The 24,645-nt window shown below is 41.3% G+C and overlaps 2 protein-coding genes across 2 annotated transcripts; both read right to left on the bottom strand.

Annotated features, from left to right (window-relative positions):
• Positions 1-1,517: 1,517 nt before the first annotated feature.
• Positions 1,518-15,352, bottom strand: LOC121526554 (thrombospondin-type laminin G domain and EAR repeat-containing protein-like). The gene is made up of 14 exons (XM_041813203.1): positions 15,321-15,352; positions 13,624-13,718; positions 11,263-11,486; positions 9,312-9,655; positions 8,849-8,939; positions 8,605-8,761; positions 8,396-8,527; positions 6,635-6,705; positions 6,211-6,372; positions 4,859-5,066; positions 4,527-4,759; positions 2,223-2,401; positions 2,013-2,114; positions 1,518-1,741 (listed from the first exon to the last, which is right to left on the bottom strand). The coding sequence occupies exons 1-14, from the start codon at positions 15,350-15,352 to the stop codon at positions 1,588-1,590; spliced, it is 2,184 nt and encodes a 727-aa protein (XP_041669137.1). The 3' UTR covers positions 1,518-1,587.
• Positions 15,353-19,258: 3,906 nt separating this feature from the next.
• Positions 19,259-23,024, bottom strand: sumo3a (small ubiquitin like modifier 3a). The gene is made up of 4 exons (XM_041812985.1): positions 22,869-23,024; positions 21,907-22,035; positions 21,661-21,732; positions 19,259-21,479 (listed from the first exon to the last, which is right to left on the bottom strand). The coding sequence occupies exons 1-4, from the start codon at positions 22,887-22,889 to the stop codon at positions 21,417-21,419; spliced, it is 285 nt and encodes a 94-aa protein (XP_041668919.1). The 5' UTR covers positions 22,890-23,024; the 3' UTR covers positions 19,259-21,416.
• Between the last annotated feature and the right edge of the window lie 1,621 nt (positions 23,025-24,645).

The raw sequence follows: 24,645 nt of genomic DNA, 5'->3' as shown, positions 1-24,645 counted from the left end.
ATAGTTTGCCTTTCAGTCTGGCCACCATTGTGTTTACTGTGTTGAGTGTGGTTTGTTCTTTATTTCACTCATAAACTATCATTTGATAAAACCGCCGTATAAACTTTTTATAGGTGCATTTCTGTTTCAAAGAATGTAGCTACATGAACTACATTTTCCGACAAGTCTAGGCTTGCAGTCATGGGACATGTAGTCCTCAAGAATAAACACGTACTGATGTTGGTGTTCATAAAGACAGCAGTTAGGTGCTTTGGGCCATGAGTGTTGATTAGCCAAAGAAGTATCTGGAATTAAAACTTATGTAGTCTACTGTTGTTCCTTCAGGGTTCGTTTGACATGGATTTTGTTACATAATCTCACAATGAGTCAAAGGTTCAGTGATTCATAAGCGACCCTTGCCCCTACAAAACATACAAAGTTTGATTTAGTAAAGTCAGTCAGTCTGTCACCAGTAAATCAAACTGTCAGAGGGAAGAAAAAGGAAAACATATTTCTCTGAGAGAATGCATATACATTCAAGTTAATAAAACTAAATATTAAATATAATCCATAAAACTCAATTTCAAACAAGCTGGGGCGCTGTGTAAAATGTAAATTAAAGCAGAAAGCAATGATGCATCCTAACATGTCATGAAAAATATTAGCCCAGTTTGGATTTGACTGCAACAACATGTCTAAAAAAAGAAGGGACAAGGCAACCAAATTCTGAAAAAGTGTAGTTCTAATGTAAAACAGCTGGAAGAGCATTTTTTTTTTAACTATTTAGGTTAATCGGCAACACATCAGCAACATGACTGGGTATTAAAGGAGCATTTTAGAGATGCAGAGCCTCTAAAAATTGTGAAACAATTTCAGAAGAATGTTCATCAATGTAAAATTGTGAAAACCTCTAATATCCCACCGTCTACAGTCCATAATATCATCCAAAGATACAGAGAATCTGCAGAAATCTCTGTGCACAAGGTACAAGGCCAAAAGTCATTATTGCATGTTCGTGATCTTGGGGCCCTCAGGCAGCACTGCGTCAAAAACAGGCATGATTATCTAATGGAAATCACTGCGTGGGCTCAGGAACACTTCCAGAAATCACTGTCTGTCAACACAGTTGGCCATGCCATCCACAAATAGCAGTTAAATCTCGATCATGGAAAGAAGAAGCCATATGTGAACAGGATCCAGAAACACTGCCATCTCCTCTGAGCCAAAGCTTCTTTAAAATAGACTTAGGTAAAATGGAAAACTGTTCTGTGGTCAGATTAAATCAAAATGTAAAATTCTTCTTGGAAACCACAGATGCTGTGTCCTGTAAACTAAAGCCCGATGAATTCCCTTCTCTTGTGGTTGCAGACTCCCTAAAATAGTACTAAACATATGATGGTAAATGTTTTCCTGGACCTGAACTTTATTCAAACGACAAAAAGCCACAGTTTTTTAAAATACACTTTTATTAGAGCACACTTACACACATGTTCTCACATATTAAAAAAACTTTTTCTTAAACAGAAGCACAGAGACACTTAACAAAAAGATCAGCATGTATGCACACATAAATACATTACAAAGGCCAATAACTCCTGTCTTTGTTGCTCAGTAGGTCTTTAGCTTAAACACTTTGGAGAGGGGAGCTTTGGCACTCGAGTAAATTAGATACGACTCTCCCCTTGAGCTGAAAAACTCCCAGTCACTGCACCCAATAGTTGGGAGCCAATGAACAGGAACAAAGCCTTCATATCCCTGCCACCTGGAAAAAAAACAGAGAAGAGGAATCGGATCAGTTGCATCTCTTTTAGATAGGCTCTAAAATTAGCTGTCAGTCACTTCCTGGTTCCTAGTTAATCTGTTCGTTTTTAAATGGTGCATGGTGTGTTTTCCCTAGTCTGGTTCACAGGAGGAAAATAAATCTACATTACACTCGTGTTATGTCTCTGAGCTAACTTCAGACATAGGTTAGAGGGCTACCAGAGGGATGAATTATTGCACACTTGGAGGGTTGTTGTTGAAGAGATGAGTACCTGTAGAGAATGCTGTTGAGAGAGTACGACTCTCCATTGAAGGAGTTTGCAACAACCAGAAAATATTCCTCCCCGAGGCTGAAGAACTCCCAGTCCACCGCGCTGCATTGACAAAAAAATTCATGGGATGATGTTACACAGGAGGCATTCTGATAATCTAGGTGTGTCAACATGCACCTGGAGTATGCTGTAGTGTTTGCTCGTCCATACCTATAGGTGATGATATCCTGGAAACGGACAAACACCCGTCCATTCATGTCCAGTTCGTAGATGGTGGAGTTGATGGCGTACTGGCTTGGGCCTTTGCCGGGGAGTCTGTGTCCGTTGGCGACTACAAGGAAGACTCGACTGCCGATCTGAAACATTTCCCAGTCTGTGGCACAGAATGTCTGGATGACAGAGAGAGAAACCAGACAGTTGTGGTGTGATAAAATACCATCATTGTTGGAAAGACAATGTTTGCTCATTACAAAAATAGTTGCTATTACAACCCAAATAGCAATGCAACCTTCAACAGACCCAGGCTCCATAATTATAATACTGTTACTACCTACTCTACTACATGGTAACTCACAGGGAACACACAAACTATGATCTGCAGCAAGAGCCAGGACATCACTGGTTTGTTCAGTGGGAACCTCCCTTCACCTTTGTATCATCCAACTAGACTCAGAACTGCTCGGGGAGGCTGGACAATGAGCAGCATACCAACAGAGAGACCCACCTACAACACCAATTCCAAAAAAGTTGGGGCACTGGTCATGTTTACCATTGTGTAGCATCCCCTCTTCTTTTAGTAGCAATCTGGGGGGGAGACTAGGAGACAAGTTGCTAGTGTTTTGGGAGATGAATGCCCCATTCTTGTCTGGTGTAGGATTCTAGCTGCTAAACAATCCTGGGTCTCTTTAGCCATATTTTAATTTTCTGATGCTCCAAATGTTTTCTACTGGTGAAAGCTCTGGACTGCAGGCAGGCCAGTTTAGCAACTGGACTCTTCTACTGTGAAGCCACGCTGTTGTAATGGATGTGGTATGTGGTTTTGCATTGTCTTACTGAAATATTCAAGGCCGTTCCTGAAAGAGACATTGTCTGGATGGGAGCATATGTTGCTCTAAAACCTCTATCTAGTTTTCAGCATTGATAGTGACTTCAGATGTGATGCCTCCATGATGTTCTTGTCTTTCAAATCCATGGGCCAGATGTGGCCATCGAACAGGCCTGGTGAATCTGGCACCGTGTAGTTCCTAGTATCAGACGTGTAAGCTGCCCGTGCCATAAGCATCAGTGAAATCCCATACCATCAGAGATGCAGGCTTTAAAACTGTGCCAGGATAACAAGCTGGATGGTCCCTCTTCTCATTTGTCCACAGGAAACAGCGTCTGTGGTTTCCTAACAGAATTTCCCATTTTGATTCATCTGACCACAAAACAGTTTTCCATCCATCCATGTTTTTCATTAGCACCACTTTGCCTTTTGTTGCCCTGTCTTTACTTTTTTGAGATGTTTTGCTGCCACCAATTCAAATGAGCTAATATTTTAAATGAAATGAAATGGTAAAATGTCTCTGATATGTTGTTTATGTTCTGTTGTGAATAAAATATATTTTTGTGAGATTTGCAAATCACTGCATTCTGCTTTTATTACATTTTGCACAGCGCCCCAGGTTTTTTGGAATTTGGGTTGTATTCCACCACATGGTAATCAAAGCTTTGCCCCCCTTTAACTGACCCAGGCTACATAAATACAACCCTACACATGAAAAGAATGGCAAAGGGAACCCAAAAATATTGAGAGGTCCAGAGAGGAGTCTGAAAAGAGAGCTTAGAAAAGGGACTGGAGGAGCAGAAACTAGTTGAGTGATTGGACTGTGTTAAAATACTGAAAAGCTTAAACAGAGTCAGCAAAAATAGTAATTCATCTTATATTGCTAGAAAGAAAGCCAAGCTTGTGTATGTTCTCTTATTTCTGGCACATTTTACATGATTAATTTCCAGTTGCCTGAAGGTGTAGTTAAAAGTCCTCACATCCAGCTGTGGAGTTCCCCTAAATCATCTTCTTATGGTTTCTCATGTGACTATTAATGTGTCAACACTCCCGCCTCAAATGTGTCTACATTCAAATATATGATTCTCTATCAGTTATGTGTCAATGCCCTGCTATCCCTTGAGTAAATTATGGCTAACCACAAGCTCTATTTTGGTCCCTGTCTGAGATGTTCCTTACTTCCTGTCTCTCTCTTTCATTCTCTTTTTAACACTCTGGTGTATATCTCCTTCCTTCAGTGTGTGCAGACTAAATTGTGTTTCTTCCCAATCAGGCAGACACTGATCTTATCAGAGGAACTGGAAATGCAGCGAGTGAGGATGACTGGCAGGGAAATCATGCAGAAAATTTTACACTGAAGCACCTCTGGCTAAACTTCCCCCAAACACCTTTCAAATTTACCTGATCCTCAGATGGGTTATGTGGCACACTCTTCAAAGTGATGTATTCCTTTTATGTTTACCACATACCTTAATTGTCTGGAACACCTGGAAGCTTCCATTGACCCAGACGTAAATGACGGAGTCTACAGACGTGGTCACGCCGTCAAAAGCGTTTGCTACCACCAGAAAGTGGTACGGCCCCACCGTGAAGAACTCCCAGTCATACGCTCCTGAGGTCAGCAGCCTCTGGTGAACCTCGAAGGATTTAGTCAGCTTGTTCCACTGGTAAATCACACTGTCTATAGTGTGGTTTTTATCGCCTGGAAGATGAGCAACACAGAGCAGGAAACAACAGAGTGCTTTAATATTTCAAGTGCTAGAAAAATGATACAGTCATATAATGGATGCTAAGTTTTGACCTTTTCTGTGATTGGCCACAGCAAGATAGGTTTGACCTTTGATGCTAAAGGCCTCCCAGTCCCGTGCACAGTGGGTCTGAAGAGTCTGAAACTGCACAAACTTTTTCCTTCTTTTGCTCCACTTGTAAATCACTGAGAAGTCCATCTCTGAGTCTTTGTTAAAACGTTTGTCTGAGCCTTCTCCAGAGTTGGATACCACCAGATACACCTAAGGAACCAAACAAAGAACATATCAGCTCTCTGGACAGCTACAGTTCTCGGAAAAGGAATTCCCCCCATTCCTGATTTCTAGTTTTTTGCACATTTGGCACACTTAAATGTTTCATATCATCAAAAAATGTTAAGATTAGACACGGATGACCTGATTGCCCCCTAAACTTAATAACTGGTTGTTCCATCCTTGGCAGCAAGAATTGCAAGCAAGTGTTTGCAATGACTGGAAACAAGTCTTTCCCATCACTGTGGAGGAATTTTATCCCATTCATCTTGGCAGAATAGTTAAAATTCAGCCAAATTAGAGGGTTTTCCAGCATGACTGGCCTGTTCTCTCCGATTTAAGGCCAGACATCGACTAGGCCACTCCAAAACCTTCATTTAGTTTTTTTAGTCCATTCAGAGGTGGACTTGCTGGTGTGTTTGGGATCATTGTCCTACCCCATAACCCAAGTGGACTTAAGCTCGAGATCATGAACTGATGGCTGAACATTCTCCTTCAGGATAGAATTCATGGTTCCATTAATTACAGCAAGTGGTCCAGGTCCTGAAGCAGCGTCACACTACCACCACCATGTTTGACTGTTGATCTGATGTTCTTTGAATGAAATGATGTGTTAGTTTTACTCCGGACCTTAACTGAGTCAAGTGAGGCCTGCAGGTCTTTGGATGTTGGTCTGGGTTCTTCTGGAACCTCCTGGATGAGTCAGCCATGCACTCTTGTAGTCATATTGGTAGGCCGGCCACTGCTGGGAGGGTTCAGCACCATTCACAGTTTTCCCCATTTGTGGGTAATGGCTCTCACTGTAGTTTGCTGGAGTCCCAAAAGCCTTAGAAATATCTTTGTAACCCTTTACAGACCTTGTCAGACAGGTTCTATTTAAGAGATTTCTGGAACCAACAGGTCTGGGAGTAATCAGGTCTGGGTGTGGATACTGAAGCTAAACCCAGCTTTCCAACAAATGTGGTAAATCACAATAAATTAGGTTATCTTTGTCTGATAGCAAATATGTTTGAGGACCAGAAACATCTAAGTGTGCAACTATGCAAAAAGAAAAAGAAATCAGGAAGGTAAAAATATGTTTTTACAGTACTGCATAAACAGATCAGTGTGAGCATGCTCTTCCTTTGTGTCGTACCTTCTTCCCCATACTAAAGTGTCTCCAGGCCAGAGCTTCATGAGTGCTGATATTCTGGTAGAGCTGGAAACCTTTGTGGCTCCACAAATACACAGCAGAGCCTGAGGCTAGTGATCGATGAGCCATGGCAGCCATCAGACCAACATCAGGTACCTGGAACACCTAAGGATAAGATGGAGACATACAACTGTAAAAAGAGTTTTCTAAAAAATACAGTTGGGTGGCACCCAACCATTTTTGTGACTCTTCAGTAAAGAATTGTAACCCAATAAGTCTATCTTTTGAGCTCTTCAGGGGGTCAGAGTTGGGAACCACTGAAAAACGCCTGATGTTATTTTTCTTCTTGTATGGTTACGATTTCCTTAGGATCTGATCCAACTAATAATAGTAATAGATAAAAACGTTTTTAACTAAGTGAGGATACCTCTATGTCATGAGTCTCTGAGCTGGTGGCGAGGACCTGGTGCTCCAACACATAGTCCAGTCGTTTATGATCTGGGAGGACAGAAAAGTCAGTTTCAACCTAAAGAGGAAAACTTCCATCTTTAGAGCAGATACAGTGAAAAACTATTTGTCCTCTTCCTGCTTTCTTATTATATATTATGAAATTTTTATCATGATGTCCTTTTTGCATATTTGTCACACCTACATTTTTCAGATCACCAAACAGATTTTAATATTAGACAGATATAACCTGAGTAAAGACAAAAGTCAGTTTTCAGGAAAAAAGCCATCCAAACCTACCTGGCTCTATGTGAAAAAAGGCATTGCCCTCCTTGTTAAATCGTGAATTAGACCTGTTGAATCCAGGAATCCCTTAGATAAAACCTGTCTGACAAAGTGAAGAAGGCTAAAAGCAACACATCATGGCGCAATCTAAAGAAATTCAAGAACAGATGAGAAATGAAGTCGCTGACGTCTGTCAGTCTGGAAAGGGTTGCAAAGACATTTCTAAGGCTTTGGGTCTCCTGAGAGCCATTACCCACAAATGGGGAAAACTTGGAACAATGGTGAACCTTCCCGGGAGTGGCCGGCCTACCAAAATGGCTACAAGAAAGCATCGATGACTCATCCATGAAGTCCCAAAAGAACCCAGAATAACATCAAAAGACCTGAATTCTGGAAGACTACAATGTCCAGTTCATGACCTCAAGCTCAAGCACACACAGCAGGACAATGATCCCAAACACACCAGCAAGTCCACCCCTCAGGTCAGGTCAGGTATGAGAGCACTGGCCAGTTCTACTTTACTGCTGTAGCCTCCTGATGGCCGATGGCCATCGGCCAGGCCAGCTCAAAGCTCTAGCCTAATCTCTCCACGTATCCTCCCAACTGCCCCCTTCAGGATGCACACAGCATCTGGACCAGAAAACCCAGTCCTGGGAACCCAGTATGCAGTAAGCTGGATCAGACCCAGGAAAGCACAGCTGCCTTTCATGTATCAGGCAGCCGACTCTTTCGATTCTCGCAGTCCAGTGCATGTCTGCATTAGACGCACAGTCTTGACAATGATACCCAAACATGTGCTGAAGGAAAGTTTTCAGAAAGTAGTGCCGCCTTTGGCCATCAATCAATGTCCAGGCCTCACGATAGTATAGTAAGACCAAAAGGACAACGGGTCAAAAGATTTTCATCGGCATGCTTAGATACCAAGAACACAACACTGTGTTGCTCAGCGAACCCATCACCCTGTGCCCAAGTCCTCCTCTGAATGGCTTAAAAACAAAATGAGGGTTTGGAGTGTCCTAGTCAAAGTCCGGCCAAAAATGATTGAGGTGCTGTGGCATGAACTTAAACAGGCCATTCATGCTGAAAACCCTCCAGTGTGGCTGAATTAGAACAATTCTGCAAAGAGGAGTGGACCAAAATTCCTCCACAGTGATGTGTTTGACTCATTGCCAGTTATTGCAAACACTTGCTTCAGATGTTGCTGTGGAACGACCAGTTTTGAGGTTTACTGGGCGATGCCTTTTTCACATAGGGCCTGGTGGGTTTGGATATCTTTTTTCCCTTAATAAATGAAATCGTCATGTAGAAACTGACTTTTTATTTACTTGTCTGATATTAGAATTAGTTTGATGATCTGAAACATTTAAGTGTGACAAACAGGCTATGTAAAAAAAAAGAAATCAGGAGGGGGGATAGTACTCTTTCCAAGCACTGTAGTTTGATAGGAGATTCTCACCCTCCAGGACAGCGATCCATGCGGTTCCGTCACAGAGGTAGAGGCCTTTCTTTATAGGATTGAACCAGAGCTGACCTTGGAGCAGCTTTGAGCACTGCTGCTCCAACCCCACGGACACTCGCTCTTCTGTTTCTGATCAAAACACAAACATGAGCACTATCAGAACAGAAAAACAGGCAGCCTTATGTTAAGTGTAAACTTTTGGTTACCATAAGAAGTAACACGGTTGTCACTGTTTCGGTCTATCACTGGCAGGTCTGAGAGCAGCGGCGGCACCGACAGAACTGCCAGTTTGGGGTCAGAGGACGGGCAGACGTAATGTGTCGCATCTGAACCTGGCACCAAAACCAGCTGCCGCAACAGACCCTGTACACAGAGAGGAAGGAGACTGTGTTAGAGAAATCAGAGCTAAAGAGACCATTTATTAATGAAGGAAGTGTTTGCAAGTCTTACGGAATACAAGCCTTTCCATCTCCCTCGGCTGCCAATATGGAATCTGGCTCCCTGAATGTTGAGGTCTGAAGGAAAAGGCCTCGCGGGGACACTGTTTGCAGTAAAAGATGTAATTATTTCTAATAGCAGAGATGCGATGTTTTCCATTTATAAATGTACTTAAAGTATCTGCAATTAAAGTAGTCTCCTCCGTGCTTCTGTTTGTAGGTCTCAGGTATGAATTGTATTATTCAGGACTGGTGTTCCTCCCTCCTGCATGCCAGAGGGAGTTTCCACTAAAAACCATCCATCACACACTGTCAGGCCGCTCTAATACGGCTGCAGGCTGCCAGCAGATTTGGAGCAGTGCCATTGTATTGTGGTGACGGATCTACTATCCCCCCAGGGATCCCAGAGTAAACAGGAAGAGAGGATTGTGGGAGACAGACAGGGAACAAAAAGAAAAGGAAATTGGTGCACTCACATTTCCAGTGGTGAGTTACAGTCCACGGTGATCCTCACGTGGTGACTACCGACGGTTAAAACCAATGTGTGCCACTGGTTATCAACCAGCGGAGCTCCTCCAAACACCAGCTGCTCTGTGACTCCTCCGTTTCCTCTGTACAGGAAGTGGAGACGTTTCCTGGAGGACCTCAGACCCAGGATGACACGTCCATGCTCCTCACTGCTCTTCACCTGCCTCGTTGTTTCCCTCTCCTCATGGTGCTCGCTTTTTGTATTTGTCTCTAAAATGTTCCTTTTATCATTTTCCACATCTTGTTTCTTGGTTTGTTTTGACTCCATTAAGGAAAAGATGTATTCATTTCTCTAAAAGGCAAACAGGAAAAACACACTTCATTGGCAGGAATGGAAAACGATGAACTAAATTTACTCAAGAACAGGAGTAGTTCCTTTTGGAGGTACGTCTGAGGCAACAGTTAGTAAATAAACTGATTTATCTGCCACATCATGATCACATTTAGGTTAATGGACATGAGCTTGTCAAAGCTATGCAGGCTTGCCATCACAATTAACTATACTCTTCATATGCTTTCATATTGGGGCTCTCAAGATTAATCACAATAATCATGATTCATTAAACTCACAATATGTAAAATTCCACCACCAGGGGGCTCTCAACCAAAACATTGATACAATATGGGTACGGACCAGCTCTGCCAAGCTCTGCTGTTACTTCTAGTTTTCAAGTGAGGACTCTGTTTAAAAAAATGCTCCTAATGAGGGGCATTTACTGAACAGAAACCCGTGGAAGGGACGCTAGATTGCATGCACATCCTGGTACCACTTTCAGCGGGCACCCAGAAATACATTTTTCAAAGCATTTCTCCCTCATTATGAGAAATGAATGAAAACGAAACACTTGTTTTCTGTTTTGCAGTTAACCTTAAGACAACATGCCTCAGCATGAGTTCGTAGTTGTTACAGGTTAGGTTTTGTCGTACTGTAAGCTGGGATATACAATGGCTGCTGGCAAAGATGTTAGCTCAACTGTAGCTTTGAAAGCAGTTTTTTTTTATCAGATCTGTGGCATTTCTTTATAAAAACAAAACACTGAAAGCTTCTCTTGGTGGACGAGTTGTTTTTGCATATCTCCTGATTGGCTTCAGCAACAGTTTTATCCACTTACAAGCTCCACTGTTCATAAACTACAGCTGCGCTAGCATGTATAGCTCTGTTTAGTATGCATGCATACTAATGTGTACAACCTCAATTTGTTTTGCTGCTTTGATGGCCTGTAATGAATGTGACAGACAGAACGTACTGATTTTTGAAGTACTTTGGACCAAATAAAGTATTTTCTTTTGTATGGAAAGTCTGTTGGCACTGTAGAGTCTCTATATATACAGCATCCCCAGGCAGGCAGTGCCACCGCTTTCCCCCACATGGTAGCAGCTTAGATGGGAAAAGATTCATGTAGAAAAAAGCATGTATGTAACATGTCTGAGCCACTAAGTTAAACATAACAAGCTTAAGGATTCACTATCCAGTCAGTGTGAGCACAGAGCTGAGAACAACAAACTCAGAGCAAGATTTTTTTAGTTCATTACTGAACTATATATTTAGTTATCTTCAACTGTAAAATGTTGCATATTATACCTTCAAGACATCTGTGCATTTCATGTAAAGTTCCTGTGAGGATCTTTCAGTTTGTCTTGTACATCTCTGAGTCATGTTTTCTTTCCTTTAATAGTTGATTGTATCAGCCACTGTTAATCTTTGCCATAGGAAATGTAAGCAAAGACTTTTAGTGCTGTAGCTCACTCATCTGCCACCCTGTACAACCTTAAAATGAATCATTTCAATAACAAAGGTTATAACAGCGCATGCATATTATTTTCAGTTTTTGTCAACCTTATAAATTATTTTCAGTTCTTCCTCCATCAGTGGGATTCCTGAAAAATTCAGACGCTCACCTTTGTTGCAGTACGAGAGACTTGGAGTGTCACCACAAAGGAGAACTCTTTGGGGAAGAGGTCACAGTCCACCAGCAGCTGGGAGGAGGGGAAGCTCATGGAGGGGTGAGGGCTTGAGAAATGCACCCCCCTCACCCCTCCAGCCTGCTTCAGGTACACCCCAGGTACCAGTCTGGAGGGGTCCCTCTCCAAGACAAAAGATAGGAGATCCAGAGGGAGCAAATCTGCAGACAGTAAAGATGTCAGGATGAGTGTTAAACTCCTGTTAATGTGACTGACGCTGCACTATAAACAAGTTATTAACCTGAGGGTTTGGATCCCCCTAGGGAGGCCCCAAATACATCTGCAGGGGGCCTTGGAGCATAAACTGGACTAAAAACTAGCAATTAAAGCATTAGCTGCACAATTTATGCAGGTTTTTCAGAATTTTATCAGACTTCTTAAAGTTTACACAACCAAAAAGACAAAATTACAGAGAGTGATGGAATATCAGCATAATTTTAGGTACCGTTACTCTCCTACACTTTAGGGTCAAATATTGCATATTTTATTTTACAGTTTTATGGTGCATTAGTAAATATTAAATTTACAAAAGTATACTTTTGTATATTATTAGAAGGTGGAGGAGTTTAGGAACAACAGCAACTCAACCACAAAGCAGAAGACCATGTAAAATCACAGAGCAGGGTCAACATCTGCTAAGGTGCATGGTGTATTAAGTCTCCTATGTCTGCTGATTCCATAGCTGAAGAGTTTTGAACTTCTGCCGGAATTAATATAAAGATTAAAACTGTGCAGCAGGAGCTTCATGAAGGGGTTTCCATGGCTGAGCAGATACACGCAAGACCCCCTTTACCAAGTCTAATGCCAACATTGGACTGAGCAGTGGAAACATCTTCTGTGGAGGGACGACTCTTCTGTTTGGCAGTCAGATGGGTGAGTCTGGGTTTGGCAGATGCCAGGAGAACGTTTCTTGCCCGACAGTAATGTTCCAACCATGAAGTTTGGTGGAGGAGGGCTAATGGTATGGGGCTGATTTTCAGGCTTTCATCTCTAGTGAAGCCCTGACCCCAACCCCATCTAGCACCTTTGGGATGAACTGGAACGGAGATGGTCTTCTGGTCCAACATCAGTGTCTGACCTCACAAATGCTCTACAGTAGTGGTGCTCAACTTCTCCACCACTCTGTCTTATGACAGATCGCAACCCATGTTTCCAAAAAAATTTCAACAACGCATGTTTAGTGAATTGAATATGTTGCCGTTTGGAGCATGATTGGACCAAAACACCTGATATAAAAAAAGAAAAGGGACAAAACTGACAAATTTTATACCCTCTTTCCCCATCATTATGTTTAAATTTTTGCTAGTTTTCCAAAGATCTTGAGAAATTACTGCATTATGATGGGAAAAGTAGTCATTTATTACAAGAAAGAGAGGTGAATTTCACAGTAAAACAGGGTAAAATAAAAGGTGCTGATGCATGTCCAATAAGGACTTCAGGACTTTTGCCACCATTTTTTTCAAGACCCACTGAAAACTGCACTGCCCGCCTTTGTGGGGTCCCAACCCACCAGTTAAGAACCACTGCTCTACAGAATAAATGGGAACAAATTCCCACAGAATCACTCCAGCTATAACAGCCTCCACCTTCTAAGAAGAGTAGAGGCCGTGATAGCTGCAAAAGGAATACTTTAGTCCATACATTACCTTTATTCATGGTTAGCATTTTTATTATAGGGCTTGCATACATATTGGCATGCTCTTAACCATCAGATGGCCTGAGAACTTCCTACAGCTCTGCTCATGCGCTACATAATTTATAAAGGAGGGGTCACAAGCAGGCAACACTTTTCTCTAAGGCAACATAAGGGGTTTATAAGGTTGGCAACAGTAGCCATAAACTAATAAATCAATAAAAGCAAAGCATGCTGGGACCCCTGCTGTGCGAGAACAGCCCAGGGTGGAGGCTGAGCTATAAGGAGATATAACAGAATGACACTATGGAAAATGATATAACAGAAACAATTAAACGATGAGACATTAAAAACGTGTTCACCCCGGTACTCTGATGTGTATGGAGTTGTTGTGGAATCCCACCCACATCCACTGTCTGTACTTGTTTGTGGAAGTCAATTTAACCTAATATTGCACGCAATGCACGCACAAACACTCCCACTGAACTGTAAGCAGACGGTTAGAATTATCCCAAAGAATGTTAGCTGGAGGGGATTCAGATGACACCATAAACCATTTAAAGAATAATCATTAACAGAACATCACATGTGCTGCAGTGAGACAAGGGTATAGACTGTAAAAGCAGAGAATAGAAGAAATAAAGCTGAATCAAATAGAGCAGTACCTGTGCAGTGTCTCCATGTATCTGAGGTTTCAATGACCTTTAACTCCAGGAGAAGGAACAGCGTAAAAACCAGTGATGACATTACAAAAAATCCTCTTTAGATCAGTTTCCAGCCAGTGCACATGTCTCCATTGTAAAGTTTTTCTTCTGCTCCCTTTAATACACACCAGGTGAGTGTGTAGTTTAATTTTCAAAACAAATGAGCATTCTAAAGTCTTCCTTCTTGATGAAAAATGCCCCAGCAGCTCCCCTGGCTACCTTAAATTCACATGTGCTGAGACAGAAGCAGCAGACAGTCCCCAAGCATCAGTGTTTAGAGAGGAATCCATTCATGTGTGGAGAATCCTGCACCTGCAGCTGCTTTTAAACACCACGGCCATGCAAATCACTAACCAGCCTGTCAGTCACCCTGCCTCCATCTCCTCTGATCACACAGACCTGCCTGAGGGCTGAGCTGCTCCTCCAACCAGTGTGTGATAGTGTCATGACTCACTGACAGAAGAGCAGAGGAACTAAACATTCAGATGTACTCAGACAGAAACAGTCTGACAGATTTCACCAGAAATCAGTCACTAAAAGAGATCATATCTATCTGAGGAATCTATCTTTTTAACTTATTTTAAATCACACTTTAAACATGCATACATGTTTAGTCTACTCACAACTTTAACTGCGATGATTACCAATATCAGGGATAAGGTTATCTAAGTCGCTAGTGTTACTGTTAAAATGATCTGTCTTCTATTAAACACAGCTATATTCACATATTGTTTCCATCATCACTGACATAAAAGCCAAGATTAAAAAGTTATCATGAATTAAGATTTACATGAATTTATCACCAGGACACCCATTAATCTATCTTATGCATTGTTGCTCTGATTGTTTTGTCTCTTTTTGCAGCTCCCTCTTCTCCTTTGATGCATCTCTCTTTTATCTCTTTCTGCATCTCCATCTTCTCTTTTTTATGCATTTCCCTTTTCTCTCTTTTCTTTTTGTGCACCTCCTTGTTTCTATTTCTTTATTTTCCTCTTCTTTCATTCTGCATCTCAAACTTCTCTTTTTTGTGCACCTCTCTTTAATCTCTTCCTGCATCTCCCTCCTGTCTCTCTGCATCTCCGTTTTCTCTTTTTCCACCTCACCCTTGTTGCTCTTTCTTCATTTTCCTCTTCTGTCTTTCTGCATCTCTCCATCTTCTCTTTTTTGGGCATCTCTCTTTAATCTCTTTCTGCAGCTCCCTATTATCTGCTTCTGCATCTCCATCTTCTCTTTTTTGTGTATCTCTCTTTAATCATGCATTCTCTCTTTTCTGCATCCCTCATCTCTTTCTTTTATCTTCCTCTTCTGTCCTTGTGCGTCTCCTGCTACTCTTTTTATGCATCTCCCTTTCTGAAATTTCCTTTTCTCTTTCTGCATCACCCTTTTCTCTTTTTCTGCACGTCCCTTTTTGCTCTTTCTCCATTTTCCTCCTTTCTCTTTCTGCATCTCCATCCCCTCTTCTTTGTGCATCTCCCTCCTCGTTCTTCCTGCATCTTCCTCTTCTATCTTTCTGCATCTCTATCTTCTCTTTTTATGCATCTCTCTTCTCTCTTTCTGCATCACCCCTTTCTCTTTTTCTGCACCTCCTTGTTGCTCTTTCTTTATTTTCCTCTCCACTCTCCTGCATGTCCTTGTTCTCTCTTTTCTGCATCTCTCACCTCTTTCTTTTATCTGCCTCTTCTCCCTGCATCCCCCTTCTCTCTCTACTTGCATCTCCATCTTCTCTTTTTTATGCATCTACCCTCTTCTCTCAGGTGAATTCAAATTGAAATTACAAATAAACATATATGATAATATATCAAAAAAATGGTAGAGCTAACTGGAGCCTAAACTGTGTCTATACCTCTAAATTAGTTTATTTAAAAACTCTGTTTTCCTCTGCAGTCTTGCTGTGATTTTTTTTAAATCATGAGAGAAGTTTTTAGTCTCTCCTTTGCTTTAAGCTAGAAGGTTGTGTCTTCAGCCAGAATGCTGCTTTTTCTCTATTAACACAAAAATTCTCAGTGAGGAAATCAAACCTAAAAGTGAGATTCTTTTTAGAAGCAATGCCCAAAATAAATAGCAAACTAAATTGATGCCCAAAATTTGCCATATTTCTTATTTCTTATTTTCCCAGTCTTTAAGCCTTGGGCATTCCCAACAAAATCCCCCACCAGTCCACATCCCCTTCAGCATTACTCACATGCATCGCTGTACCAACAGAGTGTTAAAATGTCTCATTTTGACCCTCCAGTCAAACACTCTCCACTCTGAGCTGTTCATGTCCCTCCTCTGTTATAACAGCTAACATCTATTTTTTAATTATGAGTGGACTGAAACAGCAGCAGACATCTGTGACCTTTGTTCAACTAATGGATGGATGGATATGAGCTGAGCTATTATAATATTAGCTGTTATCCTGCAGTTTATTACATGAGAAACTGAGGTATGTGCATGAACCCAGATGTGATATTAAAGTCTCAAACCAGATTACTATTTGTTGGGAATATAATGAAGTCTGAGGAGGTGAAATGAAGCAACGATGCTGCTCTGATGCTGCAGTGACAAACTACTACAAGGGCATTTAAATAAAATTTTCACAAACTGCTTTTGTTGAAAGTCCAGCCTGGTTGAACTGCATCATTTGACTGTCAAATGCTCTCCTGGCAGAGAGTAGGGATTGAGTATCTGTGGTCACAAAGCATTTAGACAATAAACTTCACCTTAGTGAAAATAATTTAAAACATGTTTGACCTGATTTATTGGTTTCTAAGTACTCATATAAACAGACTGTGTTGTAAGGCCACCGCTATCTCTTCCATGTCTGATCTCTTTGAATCCTCTCATCTGGCACATTTACAAGGCAAATGTCTTTGTCTCTTCTGCTTGTCCAAATTAAGATCACACTCTGAACATAGATCAGGATAGGAGATACGCCTTTCTCTTCCTTCCCCTTTCCATTGGTTTATCTCTCTTCCTTCCAGTCATGCTTCAGAGTGGACACTGCTCTTACCTTTTTTGTGGTTGCAACAGAGGACAAATTTGGCTGCAGAAAAGTAGATTGTCATGCACATGATTTTCCTTATTCCTGGTTTGATTCATCAAGCTGCTGTTATTGGTCTTATCGTTGCGCAGCCTGCAGCCAATCAGGCGGTATTTCATGTATCAGATGAGGCTCTAAATTTGACCTCACGATAAAAGACAGATGTTTAAATAGTCTTTGATGTAATTATCAGATTTTTATTGATATGTCGAGATATTTTTCTTTATCTACCGTGCTCTATTCAGGGATCTGTTTCCTCTTTGAAATCTTCAGTGATCCAGGAGCAGCAGGGAAATGAGTTTGCCAATTTTAGGCATGCTTTTACTTTAGGCACAAATTAATTTTTTTGCTTCAAACCTTTTTTTTGTTTTGATGTGTCTCATGTTGCATGCTGCATTTCATCTGATTTGGTTTTGTTTAATCAAACCAGTGTGTTACATGTGAGTTTCTTTGTGACACAGTGGCATGGGGGTCAACATGACTCATTGGCTCCACCTAGTGACCTGTTTTCTTTCTGCAGCACAGGGTGCTTTTACTGCTTTGGCACACATTTTAACAGCACGGCTGCAGTGAGAACTAACACACCTAATACTGTATATTTATTTCTATAGCAGCTGTGTTCTTACATGGAACAGAATGTATAGTGTACTGGCAGTACAGTAAAATGTAATGCCTTAAAATGTGAAACAGTCAGCTCTGTTTTAGTTCTATTAATTGTCCAGGCCTCTTGATCATTTCATGGTTTCAATTTCACCATCATTTGGACTAATGGAGTGTAAGTCTTGGAGTGTTTCTGTGGGAATTTGTGCCCATTCATTCTGTAGAGCATTTATGAAGTCAGGCACTGATGCTGGACCAGAAGGCCTGGCTCATCCCAAAGGTGCTGGATGGGGTTGAGGTCAGGGCTCTGTGCTGGAGAGTAAAGTTTTTGCACCATATCTTTAAAGTCTTTGCTTTGTGCACTGAGGCACAGTCATGTTGGAATAGAAAAGGGCCTTCTACAAACTGTTGCCACACAGTTGGAAGCATAGCATTGTCCAAAATGTCTTGTTATGCTGAAGCATTAAGATTGGCCTTCACTGGAGATAAGGGGCTAGCCCAGACCCTGAAAAACATCCCAATACCAAGATTTTGATTTTGATCTTCTGCTCATCCCACGAATACACGTTCCTTACAAATGTGGCTCCATTTAAAAGGGAAATAAACAGGCTAAATAAATAGTATACGTTTTATTACCATGACGCATTGTTACAGCAAAGCTACAGTCCACCAAACACAAATGTTCTTACTTCTTGTGTTAAGTTTATAAATTATTTCTTTGTAGATGTCTTAAGCTTTACTCATGCTAAGTGTTAATTTGTTATAGTGTTTCTAAATGTATTTTAAAATGACGGATTAATGCTATTTTATACTTTCTTGCACACTATAAAAGTGTTGCAAGTGGCTAGTCATCAGTATTAAACATTTTGCTTCTGTATCCCTTAACAACCTCCAAGTCCAAGGCCATGGTTCTCTGCCAGAAAAAGGAGAGTGTCTTTGCCCCAAGTGAAGGGGTTCAAGTACCTCAGGGTCTTGCACACGAGTGAGGGTAGAAGGGGAAGCGAGATTGACAGGTGGATCGGTGCAGCATCTGTGGTATTGCAGACGTACTGCACTGTCGTGGTGAAGAGGGAGCTGAGCCAGAAGGCAAAACTCTCATTTTACTGGCCGATCTTCATCCAAACCCTCACCTGTGGTCATGAACTCTGGGTAATGACCAAAAGAATAAGATTGTGGGTTCAAGTGATCTAAATGGGATCCCTCAAGAGCTAACTGGGCTCAGCCTTAGAGATAGGGTGAGAAGCTCGGACATCCGGAAGGATCTCAAAGTAAAGCCTTTGCATCAAAAGGAGCCAGCTGAGGTGGTTCATGCATCTAATTAGGCTGCCTGCTGGTTGCTTCCCTGTGGAGGTCTTCCAGGCATGTCCAACTGGAAGGAGACCCTGGTGTAGATCCAGGACTCGCTGAAGGGATTATATCCCTTATCTGGCCTTGGAACACCTCAGAATTCCCTTGGACGAGTTGGAAAATGCTGCTGGGGAGAGAGATGTCTGGGTTGACTTGCTTAACCTGCTGCCCCGACCACAGATAGGTGGAAAAAAATGGATGGATCATACTCACATCATGCTGCACTGACTTTTTTATATTACAGTCAGTAACATCCTAATCTATTGTCATTGTGTTGCACTTTAACCTTCAAACTCCATCACTTTATATAACTTTTATATAGATAAATGTGTGCACATATATATACCTGATACCTATCAACATCTCATTCTTTTGCACTATCCCATGTCATACTGCTGTTTTCACATTATTTGCACTAGTAAGCGTACCATGTCACTGTATATCAACACCTTAATTTCCCTTTATTGCACAGAATATCTATTGCCTATACGTTTTTAGTTTCCGTTGCCTATTCTTACTCGAATCCTTTGCATTTTTACCACTTACTTCTCTTTAGTTGCTGCGATGCCAGAATTTCTATAAGTATGAGCTTATTTTATACAACATAAACACGACCATGACAACTAATCTGAGTACCAAACTATATTTATTGTATACAGTAGTAAAAGACCACAAATAATGTACAAATCAGTAGAGAAACAAATAACATGACAAGACCTGGGCCCCGTTCTTCACACGTGACAAAGTTCAGCTCCTACATCAGTCTTTCAGTGGGAGGCTGTCTTTATGACTGTGCTCTTATTTTGTAAAACAGGGAAAAAAAAAGAATCTGGGAGGGATGAGCAGCAAAACTTTTGAAATAAAGTGTTGATGTGGAAATGTTAAATAGTAATGGCAGTTCCTGCATATGTAATGCTTTAATTAAAAGAAGGGCACCTTTCTAAAGTGGCTGGAGAACTATATTTAAGTCAGGAAGCCTTTTTGGAAACAAAAACTTTGAACTTAGCTAAGGGAACTGCAACTTTTTCTTTATCTTTTTACCTCATACTGTATCGTGAACGTCTAAATACCAGTGGTGTATACTGCACCACAAACTTCTGATCTTTATTGCATTTTTTACTTTGCATTTTGATTAATTTGATTATGAATAAAGCAACATCCTGATCTATAAATAAATCGAAAATAATGTGCTTGATCAGCTTTTATTTCTGCAGTTTTAGAGGGAAGCACTACTTGCTCAACTAGATACAATTTACTCCTGAATGATGTGAAAGGTCCCAGCTCATGCCAAGCCATAAATGAAGCCAACTCTTATCAGCGGATGAAGAACGGAGCCCTGTGGGTACAGAACACTTAGCTCCTAAACTCCATTGGTTGGCCTCCCTGTCCTCCCGATATGCAACAAATTGCATGCATCCATCTCCAAAATGTTATTAGAGACCCTTATCACCACTTTGGATGTCTCTACTGTTTATAAAGAAATGGCCTGCACTTTTAACATGAGGAAAGAGCTTGACAGTTGATATACAGCAGTGAAAGTGTACTGACTTATGTGGATATCCTTAATTAAACTGGAAGCCATTCCTTATCAGAACATCTAGAAGCAGTGGTACTGTCAGCCTACATACCCAGGGACAATACAAGATGAGTACCCCAAAAGAGCATCAAGGAACAGCCTTCCAGTTATCTCCACCCACAGGATACCAAGTACTGCCACCCTATAATGAAAAACCCTGCAAGCTGAGCTGCTTTTAAGAACACCACAGGGATCTAGCACTGACCTGCTTTGTTGGAAAATAGGTGGGGAAAAAAAGACCCCAACCAGCCGCAGTAAAAGGATGCAGCTTTCCCTCCCAAACAAACCAAGCCTTAATCTGGATGAAGAAATTATAGTATGTACCGGATACCTATGAAGAACTTATATCAATATGAAGTCAAAAAGGAAGCAAATAACATCAATGAAATACAAACTCCCTTAATAAACAACCTGCCTGAAGAGTTGAATCATGAAATATGAAACAGAAGTTCTGTCTTTGGAGTATTGGTCCAAGCCCCACAACATTTATCTAACATCCACTTCGATACTTCTGTACAGGAAAAAAAGCAACAAGCCCCCTGGTTGTTAATTCTTAAAAGAAGGATCAAAAAATACAAAAACATTGCAGAACTCTTTAGCAAAAGCACCTAAAATGCAGAGAATTAAAATACATTTTGACAGGCGAGCAGGGGTCACTGCTCAGACAAAAAAACAAAAAAAACAAGAAAGCGAGGTGAAATGGAAGGCGGGTGTGTATTAAGTTCAAATAGTGCTTCCACTTCAAAGCATTTCCTGCCCACTGACTGTGACACCTGGACAAAAATCTTGCAGAGCCAAGCATTCGACCCTGACGGATGAGAAATTGTGACAAACTACTAAATACTACGATTTCTCTGGAGAGCACACCAGAAGCACTGACAAACCAGGAACGGCTGCGACGCGGTGGTGGTCCAATCACAGCCGTCGGTAGCAGAAGAAAATGACGTCCTGATTGATCAGCAGAGAGACTGTAGAAGCTCACAAAAGTTCAGTCCTTGCTGAGACAGTATATAAACAGCTGAGGAGCCCATCCCACCCCGTCCCCCCACAAACCTGACGAGAAACCATAACAGACATCTTTAAAGGGAAGAAATAATAATAATAATATTAATAATAAGAGGCTGAGAGGAGCGATGGGGAGGGAAGGGACAGTGAGGGTGGCTGAGGGCGTAGACTGAGGGTGGCTGTCAATGAGGTGGGGAGGGGGGCCTAGCAGTGCCCGCCTGTCTGCTGCTGGAATACATCTATGGTGTCTTCATCTTCCATCTCCAGCTGAGAGAGGCAGAACAAAGAGATCCCAGTTAGTCAACAATTACTGAGCAAGGGAACTGATGCAGGATTGAGAATGGTCTAAAATTATCCCCAAACAATGCAAATACTAACCATTAAAGACAGTCTTCTCTAAATCTAAGATTCTGCATCAAGTATAGTGGATGATTGAGGAACACCTTACCTGTGCAGGTGTATCCGTCTCATTGATAGGTTGGCCATCAAACCTGAATCTGATCTGCCTTATCGCGAGACCCTGCAGGAGATAGCAAATAAACATGGAGATGCATTCATGTTTAAAGGAGCTAAATAGAAAGGTGAAGTGTGTGCAAAACAGTGAGGTATGAATGAGGTATTCAGCAAATCTCAAGTAATTACATGCTGTTAGAAAGGAGGGATATAAAAACAGTCATTTTGGCATTCTGCTCACCTGCCGTTCACAGTACGCCTTCATTAGTTTGCTGAGGGGTGTGTGTCTTTTGATTTTGAACTGGACCACTGACCCATCTTGCCCTGCAACCTTGAGGTTGATGTGGTCATTCTCAGTCTTGACTCCCTCCTGCAGAGACAAACATGTCAGATGAACAAGCAACTTCACAGAGGCATCAATAACAGTACATTCAGGAGTTTAATCCAGAGAAATATGCAAAATTTCCCCACAGTCACAAGTAAACTGCTAATATAAGTTATCAGACTTCAGGTAAACAATTTTTTGAATATTACACACAAGAGCCGGGATCACGGTGTAACCCGAAGCGCTACTTTTTATTTTTATATTATTCAATCAAATTCAACTTATTTCACACTCAATACTCTGAGCAGTGCTTTGCAGACATCCACATATGCTAATATTAGCATGGTTAGCTGGGGCTAGCTAGTTGGCACGCCAGCCCTCTGCTACCACCGCAGGCTTTAGCTGCCGGCTAACACTGTTAGCTGTTTTGTTCCGTTATGATGACTAAAAAGGCAACGGCACAATGAAAACACCGAGAACAGAGCGGATATAAACACTTTAATACGAGTGCGTCACCTCTACTTGCGCTCTTTTGTCGCTGCTTCTGTTGCGGCATTTTCGGCGTTGCGGACATAACGTGGTCCAGTTTCGACAAAGAGAAAAATCCGCAAATGACAATCATGATGTAAATCGCATTTTCGCTCCCATTCGTCGAGCCTCTAGTTAAATGGCTCATGTTTCTTCACGCAGAGCTAGAACTGCAGGGGTTCGTAATGTCTATGTGCAGGTACCCATTCATTTGCGAAACAAACACTGCGCCGTTTCAGAGAAACGTGCAAACCAGGCCATTTTCGATTGCACATTTGAGAAATGGCTCTGTAGGAGCTCAGCTGAGCCATCTCTTTAAATTCGCATCTTATTAAATGTTTATATCTTACCTTTGGCTTTTCCTCCGACATCCTGGCGTTAATTTAAGAGCAGGTTTTCAGAAAATCGGTTAATTGGTCTTTATTTGTCTTTCTGCCGCCTTCTGTCCTCTCTTCTCCGCCGCTGACGGGTGCGCGCTTTGGACCGCTGTTACAAACAAGCGATTGGATCACGGAGGACCACGTGACAGGTAAATCGCGGGGGCGCGGACACGGGAGCGCGCACCCATTCAAAATACTCGATCACGCGAGGTTAAGGCTGTGTTATCAAAACCACTTGGTTCTCGTTTTTTTTAAAACGTGCTGATTGATATTATTGTTTTTAAAAAATAAAATATTCAATCTAAAATAGCTTTAAGTGCCACAAATGTGAAACAGGGATAATTTAACCAGGGGCAGTTTTAGTAATTTGGTAGCCTCAGGCAAAAACCAACAAGAGGCCCTCCCATATTAAGGTAAAAATAATAGTAATAGGTGATACACTAATTTATTGTTTCAGTATGCCTTTAGAGTCTCTCCTAACTTTACATTTCTTGATTTGACAACATTTTGAGGGGTCTGTAACTCATTGGGTCATTTTTTTTTTTCTTTTTCTTTTTTTTTTTTTTTTTTTTGGTAGAGACTTGGTGGATAATCAAACTATTCTTGTGCTATTTTATTCACTCTTGGGCACTTACTAACATTGAAAATAAACATCTTAATCACATTAAATAGTTTCATGCATTTTCCTCATAATATGATGCACACCTATAATAACTATATCATAAGACCCTTGAAAACAAGGCTCCAGGCCTCCCTTTGTCTAATAGTACCTGCTTACATCTATAGGCTACAACAGAGGTTTTAGTATGCCTCACATGTTGATTTTGCTAAAACAAGAAACTATAGATGATGAAGATTTTGCTTTTAATTTAAAGGGGAATAAAGTTTAAATACAATACCAATTCCCCAAAAATTGGGATGCTGTGTAAGATGTAAATGAAAACAAGAATGCAATGATTGTTGAATCTCATGAGCCGATATTTCATTCACAATAGAACATAAACAACATATCAGATGTTGAAACTGAGACATTTTACCATTTCATCCAAAAATATGAGCTCATTTTGAATTGAGAAGAACGGGACAGGGATGTTGTCCCATTCTCCTCTGATGTAGAATTTTAGCTGCTCAACAGTCCTGAGTCTTCTTTTCTGGATTTTTCATTTTATGATGCTTCAAATGTTTTCCGTTGGTGAAAGGTCTGGACTAAAGGGAGGTCGGTTTAGTACCTGGACCCTTCTACTGTCAGGCCAACTTTATCAACTTGACAGTTCCTTTCCAGATGTGTAAGCTGCCCACGCCATAGGTACCAGTGCAACCCCATGCCATCAGAGATGCAGACTTTGGATGGTCCCTTTCCTTTTCTTTCAACAGGACACGGCTTCTGTGGTGTCCAAAAAGAATTTCAGATTTTGCTTCATGTGACCACAGAACAGTTTTCCATTTTGTCTCGGTCCACTTTAATGAGCTTTGGCCCAGAGAAGATGGCAGTTTTTCTGGATCCTGTTCATATATGGCTTCTTCTTTGCATGATCCAGCTTTAACTGTCATTTGTGGATGGCACTGTGAATTGTTGACAGTGATTTCTTGAAGTGTTCCTGAGCCCATGCTGTGATTTCCAGCACGGAATCATGTCTGTTTTTAATGCAGTGGCCCCTGAGAGACCCTTCAGCCTTGCCCCTTGTTCACAGAGATTTCTCCAGATTCTCTGACTCTTTTGTTGATTTTATGGCTCTTTTGTTTATTT

This window comes from Cheilinus undulatus, linkage group 18, assembly GCF_018320785.1.
Source record: "Cheilinus undulatus linkage group 18, ASM1832078v1, whole genome shotgun sequence".
NCBI classification, from domain to species: Eukaryota; Metazoa; Chordata; class Actinopteri; order Labriformes; family Labridae; genus Cheilinus; species Cheilinus undulatus.
This window is presented reverse-complemented; position numbering and strand designations above follow the sequence as displayed.